The following is a 19923-nucleotide window of genomic DNA, read 5'->3' as shown; positions in this document are numbered from 1 at the left end:
TCTTGAGCTCTTCTTTGGTTTCTTGACCTATAAAACAAGAAAACCATATTTACCCACTTCAATAAAATGGCAACAAACATTTACCCTGCACACTTAGTAAAACATATACAGAGCATAAATGAGAAATTATACCTGACACTCTAATCAACTTCTCCAACGGTTGTTCACAACCAGGCAGATATCACCCTAAGCTAAGTTAGTAGCTCTAACAAAATACCACTATTTGCTCCTAACTCCCCCTAGACTTCTTATGTTCCAATTTTCTCAGGTGCAGCTGATTTAAGAGATATTAACCTCTTGATGGCTGCGGGAAATCATAGGACACAAGAAATACTACCTATCCCAGTCAGTAGGAAGATTAAACTAAAAGTAGGATGCACTTGTTGCACTGCCTGTGCAATGCTGAAATAGCAACCAGTATTTTTGTTGTGAGAAAGTTATCAAGTCCTCTAATTTTAACCACAGTCTTGCTATGTTTGGTATTTTTCTTAACAATTGAGCTGTTGGACGCATGAGATAGCATGGAAATCACAGCTCTCACTTTAAACAAAAATCAAAACATATGGGAGTATGAGGTGAATTAGAATTCTGAACAGAATGATCCAAAGATTGATCAGTTGGTTTTAGTTTCGTATTTTTAAAAAATGCTATATTTTAGGGTAGCAGTTTCAAGTTTCTTAACTTGGGACATATCAGATCACCGTGATACATCAAGGTTTAAGTGGGAAGTGCACACTAGGTGTGGAAATTTCACATTCCGTATCCCATTCCCCAGGGAATATTTTCTTATGCAGGTGCTCCCCCTTCCGTTTAACTCAATAAAATGTTCTAATGCTGTTCTTAAATTGCATCGATTTTATAGCCACGGACTGAACAATCTGCAGTTTCGTTGATGTTCTACACCCTTCCATACACTAGCAAATAAAAATTTGAGTTGCACCTGGAGCAAGGAGGGAGGGGATAGGAATGCATTACAAAAAACAAGTACAAGCTCCAACTCCCTCACACTACCTTCAAGTGAGTTATTCCATATTAGTCTGTAAACTCTTCTGGAAAACATATATTTTAATCCAAGTGAAAGTAGCTTTCTCAAATAAATCAAATACATCGCAGAACTGTTTAACATCCCTCTCACTTAAGCATGCTGCAAAACTGAATTTTAACTATGTGACATTAGAATCTGCAAAGAAAAAAAAAGTGTTTTGACAAAAATGAATGTATCAGACTTCAAGATGCATATATGTAGTGAGCTTTTTCAGAATGCCGCTACCTTTGTTAAAAAGGCCATTGTTTGTACAGAGCATACCAAAAAAATTATTTATTTTTTAAACACTAGTCACACCTGCAACAGGCTCATAGTAGGCAATGGGATTCCGTCTGTCTCCATCAGGAGGCCAATAAGCCTTATGACAAGAGTCCACCCTCAGTTCCCTAAGTAAACTAGCAATTAGACACATCATCAAGAGCAACTTATCAGAAACACTGTTGACTAAGATCTTAACGCTTATGTTCACTCATCTTTCTCTCTCCAAATCCCGCCTTTTACCAGTGAATCAAGCACAAAAGGAAACCATCCAGCTGACACGCTGTGGCAGAGGGACATTCAGCGGGAAGCAGCGCTGTGCTCCGAGAGGCTGAACCCCTTCAGCCTACACGAAGCCGCAGCGCCCAGCCAGGGCAGCGGGCAGGGCCGGCACACCGCACGCCGACACCCCCAAGCCCCCCCGGCGGCTCACGCATCCAGCGGAGCAGAGCCCGGCCACGCGAGGCGGCCCGCAGGAGCGGCTATCGGGGAGCCCGGACTGCCGCCTTCGCCTGGCCCACACAATTTACCTCAGCCAGACGTGGCCCGGGTTTCTGGGCCACCCCACAGGGCGGAGGCGCCGAGCCCGGGCTAGCCTGCTCTGCGGCCGCGTTAAGCAGCGCGCTGGGGGAGGCAGCCAGGGCTGCGGAGCCGCCAGCCGGCGGCAGGGCCGAGCCCAGGCGCTGTGGCCGGGCCGCTGGGCACCCACCCCGCGGCAGCCGAGGGGAGCCCCGCCAGAAGGCCGCCTCCCGGGAGCGAGGCGGCGGGCAGCCGGCGGCGGGGCAGCGTCAACGGCTGTCAGAGCCGCCCGCGGTGCAGCGGGGAGGAGGAGCAGCAGCCGCGGCGCTGAGGAGGCGGAGGGAAGCGGCTCCCGCCCCCTCACGAGGCGTCCCCTCAGCCGCCCGCCCTCCTCGTGGGAGGTCCGTAATGACGCAACTTCCCTGCGCCTCCCGGCGCGCGGGCGGGGCACCGCCCCTTCCGAGGGCCGCACCGCCTCCGCGCGGAGTTACGTCACCCGCCGCGCGCGATGGCGGCGGCGGGGCCGGCGCAGCTGGTGCGCTGCGGGCAGAAGGACGAGCTGTACCGGAGCGGGCTGCGGAGCGGGGCCGGCGCCGCGCTGCACGGGCTGGCGGGTACTGCCTCCCGGGGGGGTTCCTCTCCACCCCGAGCCCTGCCGAGGGGCTGGGCCGCCGCGCTCGGCGTTGTGGGGGCGGGCGGGCCTGCAGTGACAGCGCCAGCGCTGCGAAATCCGCCGATGGCGGCGGACCCCCTCCCCAGCTCCGCGCTACCTCACAGCTCTCGGAGCGGGTGACGGAGGTGGGCCGATCCACCGCGGGGGCGAGGGGGGTGCCGCTCCGGTGTTGGAGCGTCTGGGAGAAGGGCTCGGATCAGCGTGAGTTTGACATCAAGTAACTGCAGCGATCCCCGTCCCTTAGGTGCCAAGAAGTGGCTGGAATGGAGGAAAGAGATTGAACTGCTTTCTGATGTAGCCTACTTCGTCCTCACCACTTTGTCAGGTAACGCGCCCAGTGACTTCGTATTTGGCATGTCTGCTAACCGTGTGAAGAATGAGGTGTCTGTCCTGGGCGGCTGCGGGTTGGGGCGACCACCAGCTGGAGCACGACTGCTGCACAGTGGTTCTCTTTAAGGCGAGGGGCTTGCTCGTTTGTTTTTCTACAAATGCCTTTCATTAAATACGAAACCACTAAATTGTCAGGAGCTGTGAGTTCAAAGGCAGCAGTTTATCAACCCAGATATACGTTCTTTTAAAAGCAAAAACTCTTTTTAAAAAAGGGATGCATGACACTATGAAAAAGTATCCCTGCTTTAAGCCTAAAACCGTTGCAGATGCTGATGTAAACATAATGCTTGCCTCATTCAACACCAAAAAAATGCAACTATTTCTGAAACCTGATGTGTTCTGACCTGAGCAGCCTGTCACCACTGCTCAACTGTACAGAGAATGACACTGCAATCGCCATCTCACCCTGCACCTTTTCTGTTACACGCATTATTTAGGTTATCAGACTCTGGGTGAAGAGTATGTAAACATTGTTCAAGTTGACTCAACCAAGAAAAGGGTACCTTCTTTTCTTCGACGGGCCATCTTCGTTTCTCTTCATACTGTAGTACCCTATTGCTTAGAAAAGGCATTGCTGCACCTGGAACATGAGTTGCAGAGAGAAGCTGATGAGTCCAGAACCTCGCAGAGCAACCCAGCACTTGGCTTATCCAGTAGGACCTTAATACGAAACTGGATACAGAAACAAGTTGGGGAGCTTACAGAACAGCAGAAGAAGAGAGTCTTACAAATTGTGTATGTTCTTAAACAAAGCATACCTTTGCTTCATCGGCTACATCTGGCAGTATTCTACATAAGTGGCACTTTTTATCACCTGTCCAAAAGAATCACAGGAATCACATATGTAAGTGGATGTATTTCTTGTTCAAAGGTGGTGTCCACTACAGTATTTTGGCCTCTTCTGGGGTGCCATGTGTGTAAAATCTGATATAGAATTTGGCAGTAGCTGAGTAGAATATGGGCAGAGCAGACTGGGTGAGAGGGAAAATTTTAAAACTATGTAGAGGGGGTACAAGTCCCTGCAGTCAAAAGATTACAGCTAATAAATGGAAATGTGCTGTCAGAAGTTAATACCCTATGTAACTCCAGAACACTATCTAGTCCAGTCTGTCTTCTGCGGATACACAGAAAGTGAGACATGGCATAATAAATCCATGGGAAATACTTAAATATAGCTTTGAACAAAAATCAGTACACATTCAGATAGCATTTTTCTGTATGGAGAGCTTAATTTCACTTGGTCTTTTCAATGAGTGTCTTTCCAAAAACCATCAGCCACTGGCCCAGAAATGTGTATAGACAGAAGACTCCTCAACAATTCCCAATGTCAATGTGGAAAAGAGGTGTTTGACTATTTGCTCAGAGCTACATAACAAAACCAAACCAATTAATGAGCTGTTTTGATGGACAGACAAGACACCTGATCCTTGTACAAACAGCAGTTAAGTGTAGCCTGACTGAATGAGATACATGCAGGACACGTTAGACCTCTTAAGAGACAGCAGCTTGATAAGTCCTAGAAACATGTCAGTTTTTTGGACAGAAATAATCCCAAATCAAGAGGTTGGGGGCGGGGGGGGGGAGGGGGGGGAGCATAGTTCCATGAAACTGCATTAACAAAACATCTCTATTTCTGTGACTATGTAGCTGCATTTTGGAGGACTGCAAGGAGAAGATCAGAGTATTCGATCAAGTTACAAGTTTCTTGGAATAATTTCACTCTTCCATCTTCTTCTGACAATTGGTGTTCAGATGTACAGCTTCAAACAGAAGCAGAGAGCAAGGCAGGAATGGAAACTACACCGCAACCTAGCGCATCAGAAGTATGATGATTTTTACTTACTAAGAAAAAGGTGGAAGCAATGGTGGGAAGTGTAATAGCTTTCATGAACGGGGAGAACACTGGAGTGACGCTTTGGCTTAAGTTAGAACCTGATGTAATTTAACATTTGATGCATTCCTCACTCTTTTAAGCATCTCTTAGATTTCATACTTTGCATTCATGTTTTTGGTATCTTCACAAAAAGATTTAATACTTGAAGATGGGGTTTACTTTAGGATTGTGTTATCAAATATTTCTTACAAGTAGGCTAAATAAAATTAAGTAATATATAACTATGTTAACTAGAAATATGACCAAGGAAAAAACTACTGGGCGCCACTCCTGCTGCACTTTGTGTTTGGAAGAACGGAGACATACAACAGCCACACCTTGTGGCCACCTGTTCTGCTGGGAATGCATCACGGAGTGGTGTAACACCAGAGTAAGTACAGAAGGACAAATGGAGGCTGGAAGGGGTGAACGTGATGAAATTTCTGTTTGAAAATACCTGTCAGCCTGGGTGTTGAAATAATACCCTTTCTCTCACTAAGGCACCCAAAATCCCCACAGGAGCGTTTACCAGGACCTATATATATGTTATTAGAATAGAATGACTATGCATTACATAGATGAGGTAAAGAAGGTAAGCAGTTTTCTGTCCCAACCATTGAAATGCAAATCTGACTGCTGTGAAAGTGAGACATGAAGATAATTCCTTTCTCTACAGACCTAGGCTATAATTCTGCCTGCAAAGAAACAACAAAAGTGATAATGTTCTGAAGCCTTCTGCACCTGATTTCCAGTAAAAAGGAATAAATAAGTTACAACCAAACTGAGCTAGCTCTTATGCATGTTATTTTAAACTTGGATTTTGCTCTGGATTAATGAAATACAACAGAATTTTCATCCATTAAGGATTTTATAGACATCGTGGAATAAGACATTGTCCATTTATTTTCTCTAAAGAGTGAAAACTGCTTGCCAGGAAAAAAAGGCATCAAGTGTTACTTTCAAATAAAATCTTTGCCACAGAGGCTATGTCTGTGCTATAACTCAGATGTATTACTGCAGCTGTCTTAGAAATGAGTGGTGTGATCTACTTAAATTTTCCTGCACCGATACTAGTATGGCTGTGGTGGAACAGAATCAAATAAAAATCACTCGGAGCTGATAATTAACCAGCAGATGCAAAAAGGATTTGTATCTACCTCCCAAAACTTTAGTTTGGGCTTTTATAGTTTTCAGTAGGAAGCTGAAGCATCATGAACTGAAGTTTTCACACTCATTTTCAAAGTTTGATGAGAATAATTTAGGTAAATGATCCTTTTGCACTGTAGCCTTATTCAAGCTTATTTGGTCCCTTATGTGGTTGGGCATCAATTAAAAAAAAATTCTTGTAATCTACAATGAAGATTAGTTCTCACTTCCCGTAACACCTCTGACTGGAAAATTAAGGAAGAACTTCAAATGAGCTAGCTTTAGAAATTGCCCTACTGACTCCCTGCTTGAAGTATCTTCAAATAACATGGAGGCAATAGAAATTTCAATATAACAGAAGTATACTTAGAAGACTACTGGCAATTTCAGTTGTCAGTTTTCAATGTGAGTACTAGCTGACAACAGAGCTGTATCTGTCAGGGGACATTTATTTAGGCCATTTTTTGCACTGTTGTCCACTCTAAAGCTGTCCCAGATACATGTATCTGTAGGCAGACAGTATTAAAAATGCATTACACAGTGATGTTTCAGATCTGAAAACATCAATTCACTATAATTGCATCTTTACCTTATTCTTTGCCCTAAAGGCTTGGTGACTAATTTACTACTCGGAACAGTTCAACGTCCATGGTACAGGATTTTATGTTTCAGATACAGACACTTAAGCTTGTTTTTTCTTAACACTGACAACAATTGTTACTATTTTAGTAACTTTTAGTCTTTTGGAATGTGCCGACCTAATAAATCCTTTGCCTCTCCTCCTGGATTCACCAAGTAAAGATACAAAAATTTAAGAGCTCTGCTCTAGAGAACTAAGAGTATCTTATAACACACAGTGAATATCTTTAAATACTACTTCTAGTGTACATGAATAAATGTTTCCTCATACTGGCTCTAACTGCAGTTTTTTCTGATTCCACCTGTTAGCAAAATTAACTGAAGAACTAGTATTGCCACCTAGATTAAAAAAAAACCCAAACAAACACCAAAAGAACTGTTAAAAATCCATCCAGTTTGTTTTGGCTTACTGCTTCAGGAAATGCTTGTTAAATAGCAGGTAAAACCACGGCCCTCGTTGGGAAACTGCTTACGATAAACTCGGGACAAAGCAACTGAGGAAAAACTGCCTGCAATCCTAAGACAAATGAACTCTTCAATGAACCTGGCCTGTAATACTCTTGAGTAAAAACATGCATAATGCAATACTAGATATTTTGGGTAAAGATGGCAATAAAGAGACTAGCAGTCTGCTAGTTCTAGTTCAGCTGCAAGAAAAATAAAGGAAATTATTTTTTGTATGAAAAAGGAAAATAAACCACAAATTACCTCTGAAATTAGTATATGGCAGCATTACTTAGCAATATTCAAGGGTAATAGAATATTTGAATAAAACATCAGTGACCATTTGAGTGATTTAGCTAGACAGGCTTTCTTCCTTGAAGGTGAAAATCTGAGAGGTCACTTTTACCTAAGATGAAGAAGTTACTTCCAGGTGAAGGTGGTGTATGCTGTGTACAATGACCATGGTTTTAAGGTCATATTTTAAGCACCCATGTCACCTCAAGTTGCTCTTTAAATTAGGCTAGCTTAGAATGCTTTACATGGTTAAGCTTGCATCACAAGCTGGACTGAAAAAAATGTTAAATTATGGATGCTGATTATTTTCTAGAAGTAGCTAAACAGTTATATCTGGATTTCTTTTTAACTTTTAAATACAGCAATTCAGTACATCTATCTAATTTCTTTTCTTTTTGTAGACAGAATGTCCACTGTGCAGAGAGAAGTTTCATCCTCAGAAACTGATCTACCTACGTCACTACCAACTGTAAAGGAAAAATCTATTCTGGTTCACAAGGGCCTCAGCTCTCATACCCTTTATAAAGTTGTCATACAGCTTGAGTTAGTCCAGGAAAAAGACTTTATTATAAAACTGGTAACTGCCTGTGCAAGGTGGCACTTCATTCCTGTTTTACAGAATAAATGTATTTGTTTCTTCTAACGTGGTTCTTGACCATATTAAAAATACATCTTTCTAAAAAGCATTTAACACAAATGTAATGTTTTCTTCACTTTGGACAATGAAAAATTTAAATCAGATTCTCATTCTCTAAATGTAAGTGTGGATAACGTGTCTTCCAACCTTTCATAGCATGCTTAGGGTATTAGTAAAATTCTATGATCTGTAAGACTCCCCATCTCCTGTAACATGAGTCCACATTGTAGACTTCAGCGGAAAAGGACAAAAGCTGTACACAAATCCTTAGTTTAACTGCAGTTCAAGTTCTAATGATAAATGTATGTCACTTCTCTGTTTTCATAACAAGGTTAACAATAAAGCAGGTTTTCTTGATTTGATAAACTATGAATTTCCCTTAGATCAACAGAATCAACAAATGCAAACCCACAGTAATGCAGACTACTCTGCATACTGATCGATTAACATTCAGCTTCCAAACTCAAAGCTTTTCTGTCACTATTAGATATCAAGACTTTTCATCAAGTATTCTAAACATTTAGACCATAGCAATGTAAGAAGTGTTGTTTCAAAAAAGCCCTAGTATGTATGCTAATAGAAACCAAGCTCTACTATAAAATGTTAGTTTTATAACACAGCTTAAGTTTTGTCTGTGTAGTGTTTTCTACAGTCTAACACAGATAAGGAAGAAGCTGACTTCAGCCACAAGACCCTTTTCCCTCTATATGGCAATAGGGGCTATTTCAACTAAGCCAGTATTTTGGAATATAAAGGAGGAGGGATTCAGCAGCATCACCTCCACCTCGTCAAGGTTTATTCCCGTAAGTTATTATTAGTTCAGTTATACAAGTATTGGCAGCAGCAGGGAAAAAGAAGATTGTTAGTTGTTAACTTATCGTGTCCTTCTTGCATGATAGAAAGTGTACAAGATAATTTTATTTGTATTCTTTAAATGCAGATGGGGGAGAACAGCCAGATGACCCACTCTGTGGATCATGAGTTACAGTTCCAATAAATCTCTCACAAATGGCACTGAATATGGACTTGGGGTGGCAGGGGAGGTGTGCTACAGTAAGAGCACTTCTTCTAAGATGGTTATTTGTACTGCAGAGATCCTGGTTTGCTAATCAACAATTCAATCGCCAAGTGTTATCATAAAAACTCCAGTAAAATCAGTTTAACTTTTCATCATATCTATAAATGTAATTGAAGATAGTTGCTGGTAACTATGCGAACACTTCATCATTACTGCACAGAAGTGATTTTCAGAGCTGCAATACCATCTCTTTCTTGCACCAAGAGAACTTTCAGGCATCCCTCACCTATTTAAAACTGTCAAGGCAACAGTGGAAGAAAAATGGTCCATCTCATGAATCAAAAACATAACTACCTAAGGAAATCACTGCCTGATCTCCTTATTAAGAAAATAGTAAAGAAAAACATTTAGTCGCACATAAAAATAAATAGGAAGCAATCAAAGACTGGGAAGTATTTGTGAAGTTGTCAAGCCAAATTTTTCATGCATTCTGTAAAGGTAATTTATCACTTGTAAGTGATAAAAATAGAACAAAGTTTAACAAAATACCTTCAAACTTGTCTGGCCGTTGCATGCTGAGAGTCAGGGAACTATACCGTTGTCCCAACATCATCTACAATCCATATTTGAAAACTGTTAATCCCACTGAATCTAGAACATCTATGCCTACCTAAAAACGAGAAGGCATTAATCTTAAGCTGCCACTAAAGTTCAAAATTGAGTCATGGTAAAAATGTCTAATTTGCAATGGATGTTGTTAACACTGTTGTTTAGTAGGAGTCTTCCCAGTTGCTAATTTTAACATTAATAAACATAATGAACATAATATTTTTCTCCCCCATTTGCCCACGTTATTCAGAAACTCCAGCAAACCTGAACACAGCTTCTCCAAGTCAGGGCTTTCAGATTTTTAGGCAACTAACTGCAAGCATCCATGACTGGTACTTTTATAAGGCCCTTTTTGGATACTGTGTTTCCATAATTTTAAATTTTGACATTACTAGTTTCCATACGGCTAATAAAACAAACGCACGCAAACAAACAAAAAACAACAGGTCAATGTGAACTAAAACTACCTGTCATTTTCCCAGGATTACTGAAGGCTGGATTCCAGAGCTCCATAATGACTTCATTTGACAAAATCAGATGAAAGGGTTCCTACATACATTTTCCAATTAGGTGTCTGTTGAAGTTGCCACTATTCTCCATTCAGAATCTTCACAGAGCTAATCTTTTCCTACTTTCTGCAAGTGAATGCTCCCTGAAGAGTTGAAAAAGGCATTGCATGAAAATAAATTGAGGGTAATCATTATTGAAAAGGAGCCATAAATACTGTTAGATCAATATAGGTATATAAAGATAGAGAACAAGTAAAGGGGGACACTGTCTTTTAATAAATTTTTGAATTAAAAAGTCACTTAATAAAACTGCAGTTGTATCACATGAAAAAGTTTACATGCAGGTCATTTATCTCTTTTTTTTCTTTTTTTTCCCCATAGAAAATGAAAAGCTGTGTTAAAACCCACACCGTTTGTCTGCTATGGCCAGTTTGGATATATTCTGAAGGGGCTGCATGAAGTCAGCTTAAATTAATCAAGAAACCCTTAAGTATGAAGGAAACTCCAACTAATAACAATTAAAATATATATATTTATAATTCTAGGTCCTCAAAGGAAATTGTGATAGAGTTTGAATAAAGTTTTGAGTCATCAAGAAAGAGCCCAATTTTAGCATCTGCTAGGAGATGTAATGGTGAAACTGGCATTAAAACCCAACACAAGTGAGTTACTTTAGAAGCTATACGAGTATTTTTTCCCTACTGTACAACCCATAATTTAGTAGATTTCTTATTCCTACCTATATTTGTTTGATTATAACTCAATAGTATCATGCGTTTAAGAAACTGGCTTAAGTTCTGCATCTAGTTAGGTCTACTGTATTTTTCTATGAAAATAGCACACAGCCATGAAGCAGAAAACAGCATCACGTGTGCCATCTTACATTTTTCCTCCACGTATGTGCACAGCACTTCAGGGTGATATTGAGCAGGAGAACTATGTAAAAATATCCAACTCTAAGCCATTAATGTCTCCAGTGTAATGGATCTTGAAAGAAATGCATTATCCCAAATCCATGGGATTATCCGAAGTTTCTCAAACTTCTTACAAAAGATAATAAACTCAATGCAATTTGGTTAGAATGCCAGTTTCTTCAAGAAACTGGTATTTCAGATAAAAATAGCAAGATCCTCTTAAAATGAAAATTCAACTGCTTTGTCACCACTCCGATAATCATTTTTTATGAAGAAAAAAGGCATTGTTACAATGGCTCAAAATCGTTCCTTTAGTTAGAAGTAGAATTGGTCAACAGGTTGATTGCATCTTCTAGCTAGCAAAGGTCTTTCCCACATCTTCTTTCCCTTTGTATTTCCTCTTGCCATGTGTGAAGGGTATATATCTATACTTTATCATGTGCTGTAAAGAGAAAAGATCAGGTTTTGAGGCAAGAAACTTACATAATATTTACAAAATTGTTTTATAATGCACATTGTAAATTATATCGTTCTCTATAAAGACAGTTCTGCAGTACTGTAAAGGTAATGAAATAGCTAATCATATACCAGTTTACATCAAAATAGGGGTAGGAGCCCAGTCTTACAAATCTCAAATTTGGGTATACCCAACAACTTATACAGTACAGTGAAGATTACTGATTGGGGGCTCACAGGAAACTGGAGAGAGCATAGAGATATTAATTCTTTACTACCCTTTAGTCTTTAATTTACAACTTTGAATAACAGTACCTATCCAAAATTCTGAATGTCTGGGAAAAAAATTGGTTCTCCTTTTAAAATGCCAACAAACCATAAGTAATTTGTTAAAAATGGTCTGAATGACTTGCCTATGTTCTTATTCCCCTTCTCTCCATCTACTTTCTCGCATCAACTTGTCAGAACTTCCCTTTTCACCCACTGGAGATCCTACAAGACCTCTTCATTAAAAATAGCCATAGAAAGAAAGTGGATGAGAAATTTTAAGACTCATCCTGTATAGAAAACAGATACTGAATTCTAAGATCGAAACCTTTTGAAAGCAAGCATAAAATTTTGTGATGTAGTGTGTGAAGACTTCTTTTACCAAGTATTTTTGTTTCCCATTGTCAATATTTGCTCAAAGTTGCAAATATGCAACACTTGAACTAATGTTCAACTAACGTTCAAGTGTTAGTTGTTCACATTCCTCTAGTAAAGAAGTGTGTGCAATACATTTAATACCTCTGAAGTGCTCAACTGGATGGACAGTTTGGAACAATACTGTAAATTCTGACATCACAAATGCTACTATCTATTCTTGGCAAGTTACCTTGATTTGCCTCTTCATAGTGATACAAAATAGCATAATGAAGTACATCACAAGGATTGGCCAAAAAACAGGAACGTTGAAAGCCTCGAAGAATGTACATGCCATAGCAACCAGGATTCCTTTAGTGGCAGAGTGCCTTAAAAATAATATTAACAATTAATCCTTCAACCCCAGCTACCACTAATTTGATGCAGATATATATATTTTTCAAAAATAGAGCATGGGCAGAGTGGATCCTACTCACCAGAATTTAAACTCTGGGAGCCTTCTAATGAAAGGCCGAAATTCTTCATTTTGCCTTGTAGGTAAGGAAGGACCATCATCTGAAAAAAAACAGAAGAAAACCCAAACCACAAACCCCCTCACACTGATTTTCCACACTATTCAGACTCCAGACTTTTTTTATTTTTTAATCTTTTAAAAAAAGGAAGAACTTTCACTGTTACACATAGATTCCAGTTACAGTGGCTGTTTTAATGTAACTTAACATTGATTTCCCAAAAGAAAATAGATGATAGAAGTGAGTGCCAGGTCACTTGTGTTACTATGGGGAGAACTTAAGTCACATAAACCTTTTTTCAAAACACAGAAAACTAATACAAAATGGAATATGTTCAAGCCCTGAAAAACAAGAGACAAATTTTATAGTAACTCCTGATGTGAAGTTGTATAGATTTTCTGCAAGTCTAAAAATACAGTGTCATGCTAAAATAGCACATCTTTACACTATTGTATCAGACAAGAAGAGCTGGAAGTTTGACTAAGTTCAGAATTACCGCAAAATGAACTATTGATCCTACCTGAATCTTCCATTAAAGAGGGGTCTACCTTTGGCGACAAGAAAGCTATGAAGAGATTTAGATGGTAGATTCCCAAGGCATATGTCACAATGTACCAACCCTGAAGAAGGGAGGAAAAAAGAGCTCAGATTAAAGTCTTCCTGAAAACCATTTTCAGAAACTGATTTTTCAACAAGATTGAAAAACCCGGTCTTTTGCTTCCTTGAGAAGTGCTTCTCTACATCCTCAGATTAACACAAAAAGTTTTCTGGACTTGTTAAAAAAATACTAAAAATTCTTAGTGTATAAAATAAGCATTCTGACTCTATGAAAAGATTAAATTGCCTTTATGAATCTATTTCTTTTACTCGTGTACTGACAGATAACATATGCAACAGTTTTCATCTAAAGCTACCTAAATACTGACTAAATTTACTGCAATACAAATAAGCAAGATTAAAAAAAAAAATCTATCAGCCTTTTTAAGCTACATGTTTTCTAAGGTGTACTACTGTAAACCTAATATATTAATAAAAACAAGCCTTAGAACACAAGAGTAGTGCAAATCCCTCATGTATTGACGGATTTAATATGAAAGCTTTTCTCAGGCGTCTGGGCTCTACGTTCAAGATGTAGACATCATAAAAGCAGCATAAAAGAAGTAAATAGCATAAAACCATCACTTTTTTAATCATCTTTGCAAGGCTTCAGTCTCTTAAATCTTCCTATTACTACCACCTGCACAGCTTTCGCATTCAATCTGTAATCTTTGGGGTTTGGGAATAACAATTTTCAAGTTCTTAACTGAATTGCAGATTGGCATGAAATAGGCATCTGATCAGTAGAGAAATGGTCTGCCGCTGGCCGGCGGTGATAAAGATGCTGAAAAAGCAATTCTTTATGGTTTGGATGATAGAAGGTAACCACTGGCCCCCGAACATGTTGTTACAAAGCTTTAAAAATAAAAGTAAAAACTTAATTGCAACAGAGTTTTCACAGGTTTATTATGTAATTTCATCAGAGCTAACGGAGTATTTCCACTTTCTGCAGCCATCAGATAAACATCCTCAAGTATTCACACATTCTCCATTCTGAAGCAGTAACAGCAACAAGACGTGTTCTTTCTTCAGACTAATTTACCTTCTACTGTGTGCTAAATGATACCATATTTAATTCCAAAGTAATACCATACTTCAAAAACTCTCTTAAGACAAAAAATAGAACAGTAATGATACCTAAAACTACTTTAGCAGTAAATCCAGTTTTCTTACCTGCAGTAAATAAACTCTAATCATGTAGATAAAACTCAGACCCAAAGTTACAATCCATCGCACTGCAGTATATGGAGTAGATTTGTCTAACCAGGATTGGTAGATCTAGGAAGAAATACAAAGTGTACATCTGTAAAATACATGATGCACAATGAATAATGTTTATTACAGAGTAGCATTAGAAATAGCAAGCATTTGTGAAGAGTATTTTGGGAAGGAGAGTAACGCAAAACATTTGTAGTCTTTATTAGAAATAAACTTAATTAATCATAAACATGCAAGCATTTGAAAATATCTGTATTTTTATAAAAGCAAAAAACCTAATTTCCTAATGCTTGGGGCATCATAAAGCAATTTAAATTTTCAATATTTTGCGCAAGTTTACGTTCCTTAAGATGAATCTGACATGAAAACTGAAGTCACCCTTCATTTTTGAAAATAACAACATATATTTTCGCTGTGCAATGTCACACATACACACATTAAATATTCCATTAAGCTATGTATTATAATATTTGTTATCTATTTTTAAAAGGCTTCAAGAGAAGTCTTTTGTACAGACTTTAGTATTTCAACAACTCATCCAAAAAGTAATGAGTTTAAGAAATTGCATTGAGACCTGCTTCTAATGGAGTCAGAAAAACCCTACAAAAACTAACCTGTCCAAGTCTTGAGAAAAATCTATAGACCACTGAAGGCTTTCCATGAACAGACTCACCAATACTGTCCCCTTCTGACATGGTTGCTGTGGAAACAAACATGATACATAGGTAACATTTAAAACAAAAATCTAAGCTCAGTGAAGCTTTACAGTACATTATCTGAACCAGCATTTACATATGATAATCTTTTGGATTGCCCTGTTTGAAACAAATTATTTTTAATGAAGTATTCTTAAAGAGAGGACATTTGTTCCAAAATCAAATAATTTCCAAAAGAAATTGTCAAGAAAGCAAAGAACAGGGTATTTTACAAAGGCAAGACAGGATCCAATCCATTTTAGGGAGGGGAAAAAACAAGTCCATACAGAAATGCAGGAATGAGCCTTGTTAGACATCTTCACCTTGAGAAGGCAGGAGCTGAGTTATAACATCTAAGCATTGAGATATGAACTGCAGCACCACCCTCCTGTCACCTCAGTTTCTAAAGGCAAAGAACAAAACCAAAATAAATATTTTTTTTAAAAGCTGCTTAGGATTTTAAAATATTGAGTAACTAGATAGCGACAAAGTTTAAGTTCAGGACTCTGTACACGAGTGGTTACAGACAAAAAACCCTCTACAGTAAGTACCTAAACCAAAACACTGCCCACTGCTAGAATTATTTGATGACTTTATCTCTTGAATAGGAAGAGCTTAGCAGTCACAGAAAAGTTTTATGCATGAGCAAAATTGTATAGTAAAGGGCCAGGATTCTGAACTCGGGTAAAAAATTAACCAAGGGAATAATTTTTTAGTACATGCTTCTGCTACCAATTTAAGATCTTTATTTTTCTTTTCAGTTAAGCTCAACTAAGTTTTACAGTTCACTTCAAGATACAAACCAAACAAAATAAATGGATTCTAAACAGAAACATTTTTGCCACATCACCAAAAGCAATCCCTGACATTACTTCCTGGAGTCCTCATCTGTGGGTGGGACTACATAACTCTGGGATAGTGGGAGTACTTTCAGCACTGTATTAATACCTCGAGAGCCACATATAATAATAAAGGCATATGAAACATTATTAAATCAGAAAAACTTAAATTATCTTAGATGCTGCAATACAGTGACTGCTGCAAAAAATAATTTGAGACCAAGAACAATCTGGGGAGGCACAGAACCTTGAAGTTGTGTATTTTTTCTGTAAACATCTGAAAACTACATCCTACGGAATAATTAGTAAGTAGAAAAAAGGAGTCCTGTTACATTTCAAAAGATAAGGGGATTCATTATGAGGCTTCAGGAGCTGCAGCCCACATTAATTCAAGCTATAGCTAAAAAGAAAAAAAAAATCAAATAGAAACTCATACAATATAGATACAGACTTTTTCACTACAGGCAAAAGGAAGTATTTATTATTCTCTCATTCACTGCACTGCAGAAGAAAGAAGTTACTCAGCATTATTAGCTGAGCATAATTTTGTGCTTTATTTTGTTTTTTTTTGAAATGTCCTGAAGTATAAAGCTGTAACAAAAAGATATTCAATGTATTGACCAGATAGCAATTCTCTAAAGATCATGAACATAAAGACGCTCGTATTCTCAAAATTAATTTTACAGATACATCCATAACAAATATGGGTTATAAGCAGACCTAACATTACAATCTTGTAAATGTTAACCTACGCAGATCAAGTGAAGAATTATGTATGTAAGGCTACTGATGGCTTTATGATGGAGTAGGCATTTTGCTCCGTGTAAAAAAATTACATTATATGTAATTATGTATGATTGTTTATCATACATACAGTTCTTCCATAGCAGACCAAGAAAATTAACCAACACTGTCTGTTTTACTGACAGGAAACCTCTCACTGGCTCAGTTTAAGTAGCATAGACTGAAGTATATCACATGACATAGTTCAGAATTTAAGTTCATATTTCTTATCACATTAAAACTTTACTGAAATAACAACTGTAATTAGGCAATTACCAAGAAAAGCAGTCTTTGGCATTGCTTTGAAGGTAGTTTACAGTCAAGAACACAAGTCAGATCTCATGGGTTTAAGGGAATAATTAAATCTAAACAGTAGCAATCCCTCTTTCGTAATGTAACATAAGACTTTACTGTTCAGCATAATGAGTTATGATAACCCTTCAGCCATTTCAGCAAGGCCAATAATCAGAAAGATATACAACGATTAATATAACAAACAATTGAATGGTTTGCTAGTAGCAGAATACAGACTGCTACTAAAACTAAACCATATTAAAATGTTTTTCTGTGCTGAAAAGTACCAAGTAGGCGAATGCATGACCTTAAAACAATTATGCTTTTTACCACAATTGTTATGGTAATATCATTACAAATACCACTGCATCGCCGAGTTCTTAAAAATGACAGGACCCGGGGCAGTAAAGTCATTTAACTTATGCCTCACATCACCACACAGAGAGAGGTGCAGAATTTTCAGACAACTCTCTGATCATAATATAGATCTTTCTAAAATTTAAATACAAATGAAGCACATAACTAGCAAAAACACTTTACTGCTCATGTAAGTTTCTGTATCTCATTGAGGAAACGCCTTTGAAGAGCAACACACTAAAGTGATTTATTAACAACAGGGTGAACGGACAACCACAGGAAAATAACCCATTGCTTGTGCAAACTGTTTTTTTATCCTTAAAAAGAGACTGTTTAATTTTATCCATTACAACAGCAGCATGGTCTGTCAGAAGCTCGCTACTGCCTCAACAGCAGCAGCTGCGGGGCACCTGCGCTCCTCCCGTTTACCCGGAAACAGGGACTCCCCGTACCCTGAGCACTATTTAAGACCAAACGCTGGGGGACAAAAGCGATACAAGACACTTCGGGAAAAAACAAAGCGCAGGAAGGTTAGCACTGTTTTAGCACAGAGACCAGAACGAGAGGCCCTCGGGGCAGCGGCGGGGCGGCCTGAGGTGAGGAGGGCTCGGGAGCAGCACTAGGACCGACAGCGGCTTGGCGAGAGGGAAAACGAGCCCGCCGGCAGGCCCCGGCCGGCCCAGCCCGCCCAGCAGCAGCCCCACGGTCCCCGCAGCCGGGAGGCAGCGACCGGCAGCGCGGCCCGCAGGAGCGCCTAGGCCGCGGACGCGGCAGTGGTCGCCGAGCCCGAAGAAGCCCCCGCGCTCCCAGAGGGGCCCCTCGCTCACGGCACCTCCCGCCCGGGGACTGCCGCCGCCGCCTCCGCCCGCCGAGCTGCCTCCACGCCCGCCAGCCCGGAGGCGCAAGCTCCCACCCCCGCCGCCCTCGGCTCCGGCCGGGCCCCAGGCGCCGACGCGGGGCAGCAGCTACTCACAGACGCCCGAGCCGGGTTCTTCCTTCCGTTCCCCCTCCCCCTACTTCCACAAAACCCAATATGGCGTCACTGGCGGGGAGAAATCCACTTCCGCTTCCGGGGCAAGGGGGGGCGGGATGAAGACTCGGTACTGCCCCGCCATTGGCCCCGGGGGGGGAAGGGGGCGTGACCACGGCGCCGAGCAGCGAGGAGGGAGGTGGGTGGCGGCGCCTGTGAGGACGGGCTGGGGAAGCGGGGCGGGCGGAAAGGTGGTTGCCGTTGTGGTCCCGGCTGCAGGCAGCACCTGCGCTACCGGCAGACGAAGCGTGCCCTCAGGCCCGCGCTGCGGGCGGGACGCAGCCAGGAGAGACCCAGTACGGGGATACCCTGCGCCGCCAATACCGCTGGGGCTTGCGCGCGCGTCCTGTAGCGGCCGCGCAGGCGCAGGCCCGCTCTGCTGCCCTCGGGGGGCGCCCCGCCCCTCGCTCCCGCGCAGCCAATGAGCGCGAGGCGGCTGTTGCCGCGCGCCGGCGCTCGGGGCTTGCGCGGGGCGGACGAAGGGGTGGTGGCGGGCGGAGAGGGAGAGGGAGAGAGCTCCGGCGGGTGGGGCCCGGCCCGGCCATCGGCCCCGGCCATCGGCCCCGGCCATCTTCCCTTCCCCTCCCCTCTTCCCTTCCCTTCTTCCCTTCCCTTCCCACCCTGCCTTGTCTCGGTGTGCGCGTGCTAGTGAGCCTTCCCCGGGGCAGACCCCGCCGCGCAGGCCTCCCGCGCTGGCGCCTCAGCCTGGCCCCTCGCCTGGAGGGGCGAGGACGGGTTTCCTGCGGCGGCCAGGTCCGGTCTCTCGTTAAGACGAAGAGACGCTAGGCCCGCGCTCCTGTGTCATGTAAATACAAACGCTTTTTCTCTTACGGGTTTGCTTTACTTTCAGTGCTAGCGTTCTTGTTTTATGCAGAGGTAGCGCAGTCGCTAACGCTTTAGCTTCTGGCTGTTTCTGTGTAGTCTGTAACGCTTGTAATGACTTTTAGATATTTAAGAGCGTGGGTTCCCATTGCCACATAAAGTGAATATAAATAGTGAGCAAAGTAATATGTTTATCTTCACATAAATGTTGTTTATACTGAAATTTTAAAACAGGTATCCCTCAGTAAAACTAGCACTTTTTTATTACTGATTATTCAATATTCAACCTGGTCATTGTGTACTGTTAAAATAATTTCATTTGTCTCCTTTTTTAACACGATGGGCAGGGGTGTGTGTAGGGGCCTCAGGTGGGTCTTGTCAGAGGAATTGGGGCCTATTGGGTGTACGCAGTTCCCAGACCTGAGGAGCATAAATGAACTGAGCTTGCAATAATACTTTCCATTTCCCCCTTTTTTTTTTTTAAAAATAGGGTCGGTTGTAGTCATTAAACCTTTTGTGTGCTGTAAGACAGAACAAGAAGGCAAACAGATCCCCCCTTCTTAGACAATACAGTAAATTATCATTACCTGTAAAACTAGCATGGCTGTAGAGCTTACAGACTGCTGTGAACATCAGATCGTTGACTCCCTGAGTTTTAGTAAATGTGATTCCATTCTGTTCTATTAGAGCCAATAGGGAAAAATGTGATT

At 41.1% G+C, this 19923-nt stretch overlaps 2 protein-coding genes across 3 annotated transcripts; one reads left to right on the top strand and one right to left on the bottom strand.

Moving 5' to 3' along the window:
- The first annotated feature begins 2330 nt into the window (after positions 1–2330).
- PEX10 (peroxisomal biogenesis factor 10) lies at positions 2331–10462 on the top strand. The gene is made up of 7 exons (XM_059829868.1): positions 2331–2436; positions 2740–2820; positions 3323–3729; positions 4533–4708; positions 5014–5149; positions 7683–8721; positions 10436–10462. Exons 1-6 carry the CDS (start codon positions 2331–2333, stop codon positions 7752–7754), a joined length of 978 nt encoding a protein of 325 aa, XP_059685851.1. The 3' UTR covers positions 7755–8721; positions 10436–10462.
- On the bottom strand, positions 9772–18355 carry RER1 (retention in endoplasmic reticulum sorting receptor 1). 2 transcript variants are annotated; one of them, XM_059830015.1, is made up of 8 exons: positions 18335–18355; positions 15412–15491; positions 15008–15093; positions 14349–14453; positions 13099–13198; positions 12543–12621; positions 12299–12434; positions 9772–11410 (listed from the first exon to the last, which is right to left on the bottom strand). In XM_059830015.1, the coding sequence occupies exons 3-8, from the start codon at positions 15086–15088 to the stop codon at positions 11321–11323; spliced, it is 591 nt and encodes a 196-aa protein (XP_059685998.1). In that variant the 5' UTR covers positions 15089–15093; positions 15412–15491; positions 18335–18355; the 3' UTR covers positions 9772–11320. The 2 variants fall into 2 exon arrangements, with proteins under 2 accessions (XP_059685998.1, XP_059685997.1); XM_059830014.1 differs by lacking the exon at positions 15412–15491 and having other exon boundaries at positions 18335–18351.
- Between the last annotated feature and the right edge of the window lie 1568 nt (positions 18356–19923).

This window comes from Gavia stellata, chromosome 27 (genome assembly GCF_030936135.1).
Source record: "Gavia stellata isolate bGavSte3 chromosome 27, bGavSte3.hap2, whole genome shotgun sequence".
Classification (NCBI taxonomy): Eukaryota; Metazoa; Chordata; class Aves; order Gaviiformes; family Gaviidae; genus Gavia; species Gavia stellata.
Note: the sequence above shows the minus strand (reverse complement) of the source record. Positions and strands in the feature narration are given on the sequence as shown.

Bases quoted from the DNA above. Each gene is read 5' to 3' on its own strand.
- PEX10 (XM_059829868.1), top strand. From the start codon at position 2,331: ATGGCGGCGGCGGGGCCGGCGCAGCTGGTGCGCTGCGGGCAGAAGGAC. The intron at 2,437-2,739 runs GTACTGCCTCCC...CCCGTCCCTTAG, and splicing joins CGCGCTGCACGGGCTGGCGG to GTGCCAAGAAGTGGCTGGAA. The intron at 4,709-5,013 runs GTATGATGATTT...TATGTTAACTAG, and splicing joins CGCAACCTAGCGCATCAGAA to AAATATGACCAAGGAAAAAA.
- RER1 (XM_059830015.1), bottom strand. From the start codon at position 15,088: ATGTCAGAAGGGGACAGTATTGGTGAGTCTGTTCATGGAAAGCCTTCA. The intron at 12,622-13,098 runs GTAGGATCAATA...GTTTTTTTTCAG, and splicing joins CTCTTTAATGGAAGATTCAG to ATGATGGTCCTTCCTTACCT. The intron at 11,411-12,298 runs GTAACTTGCCAA...TTCTCTTTACAG, and splicing joins CTATGAAGAGGCAAATCAAG to CACATGATAAAGTATAGATA.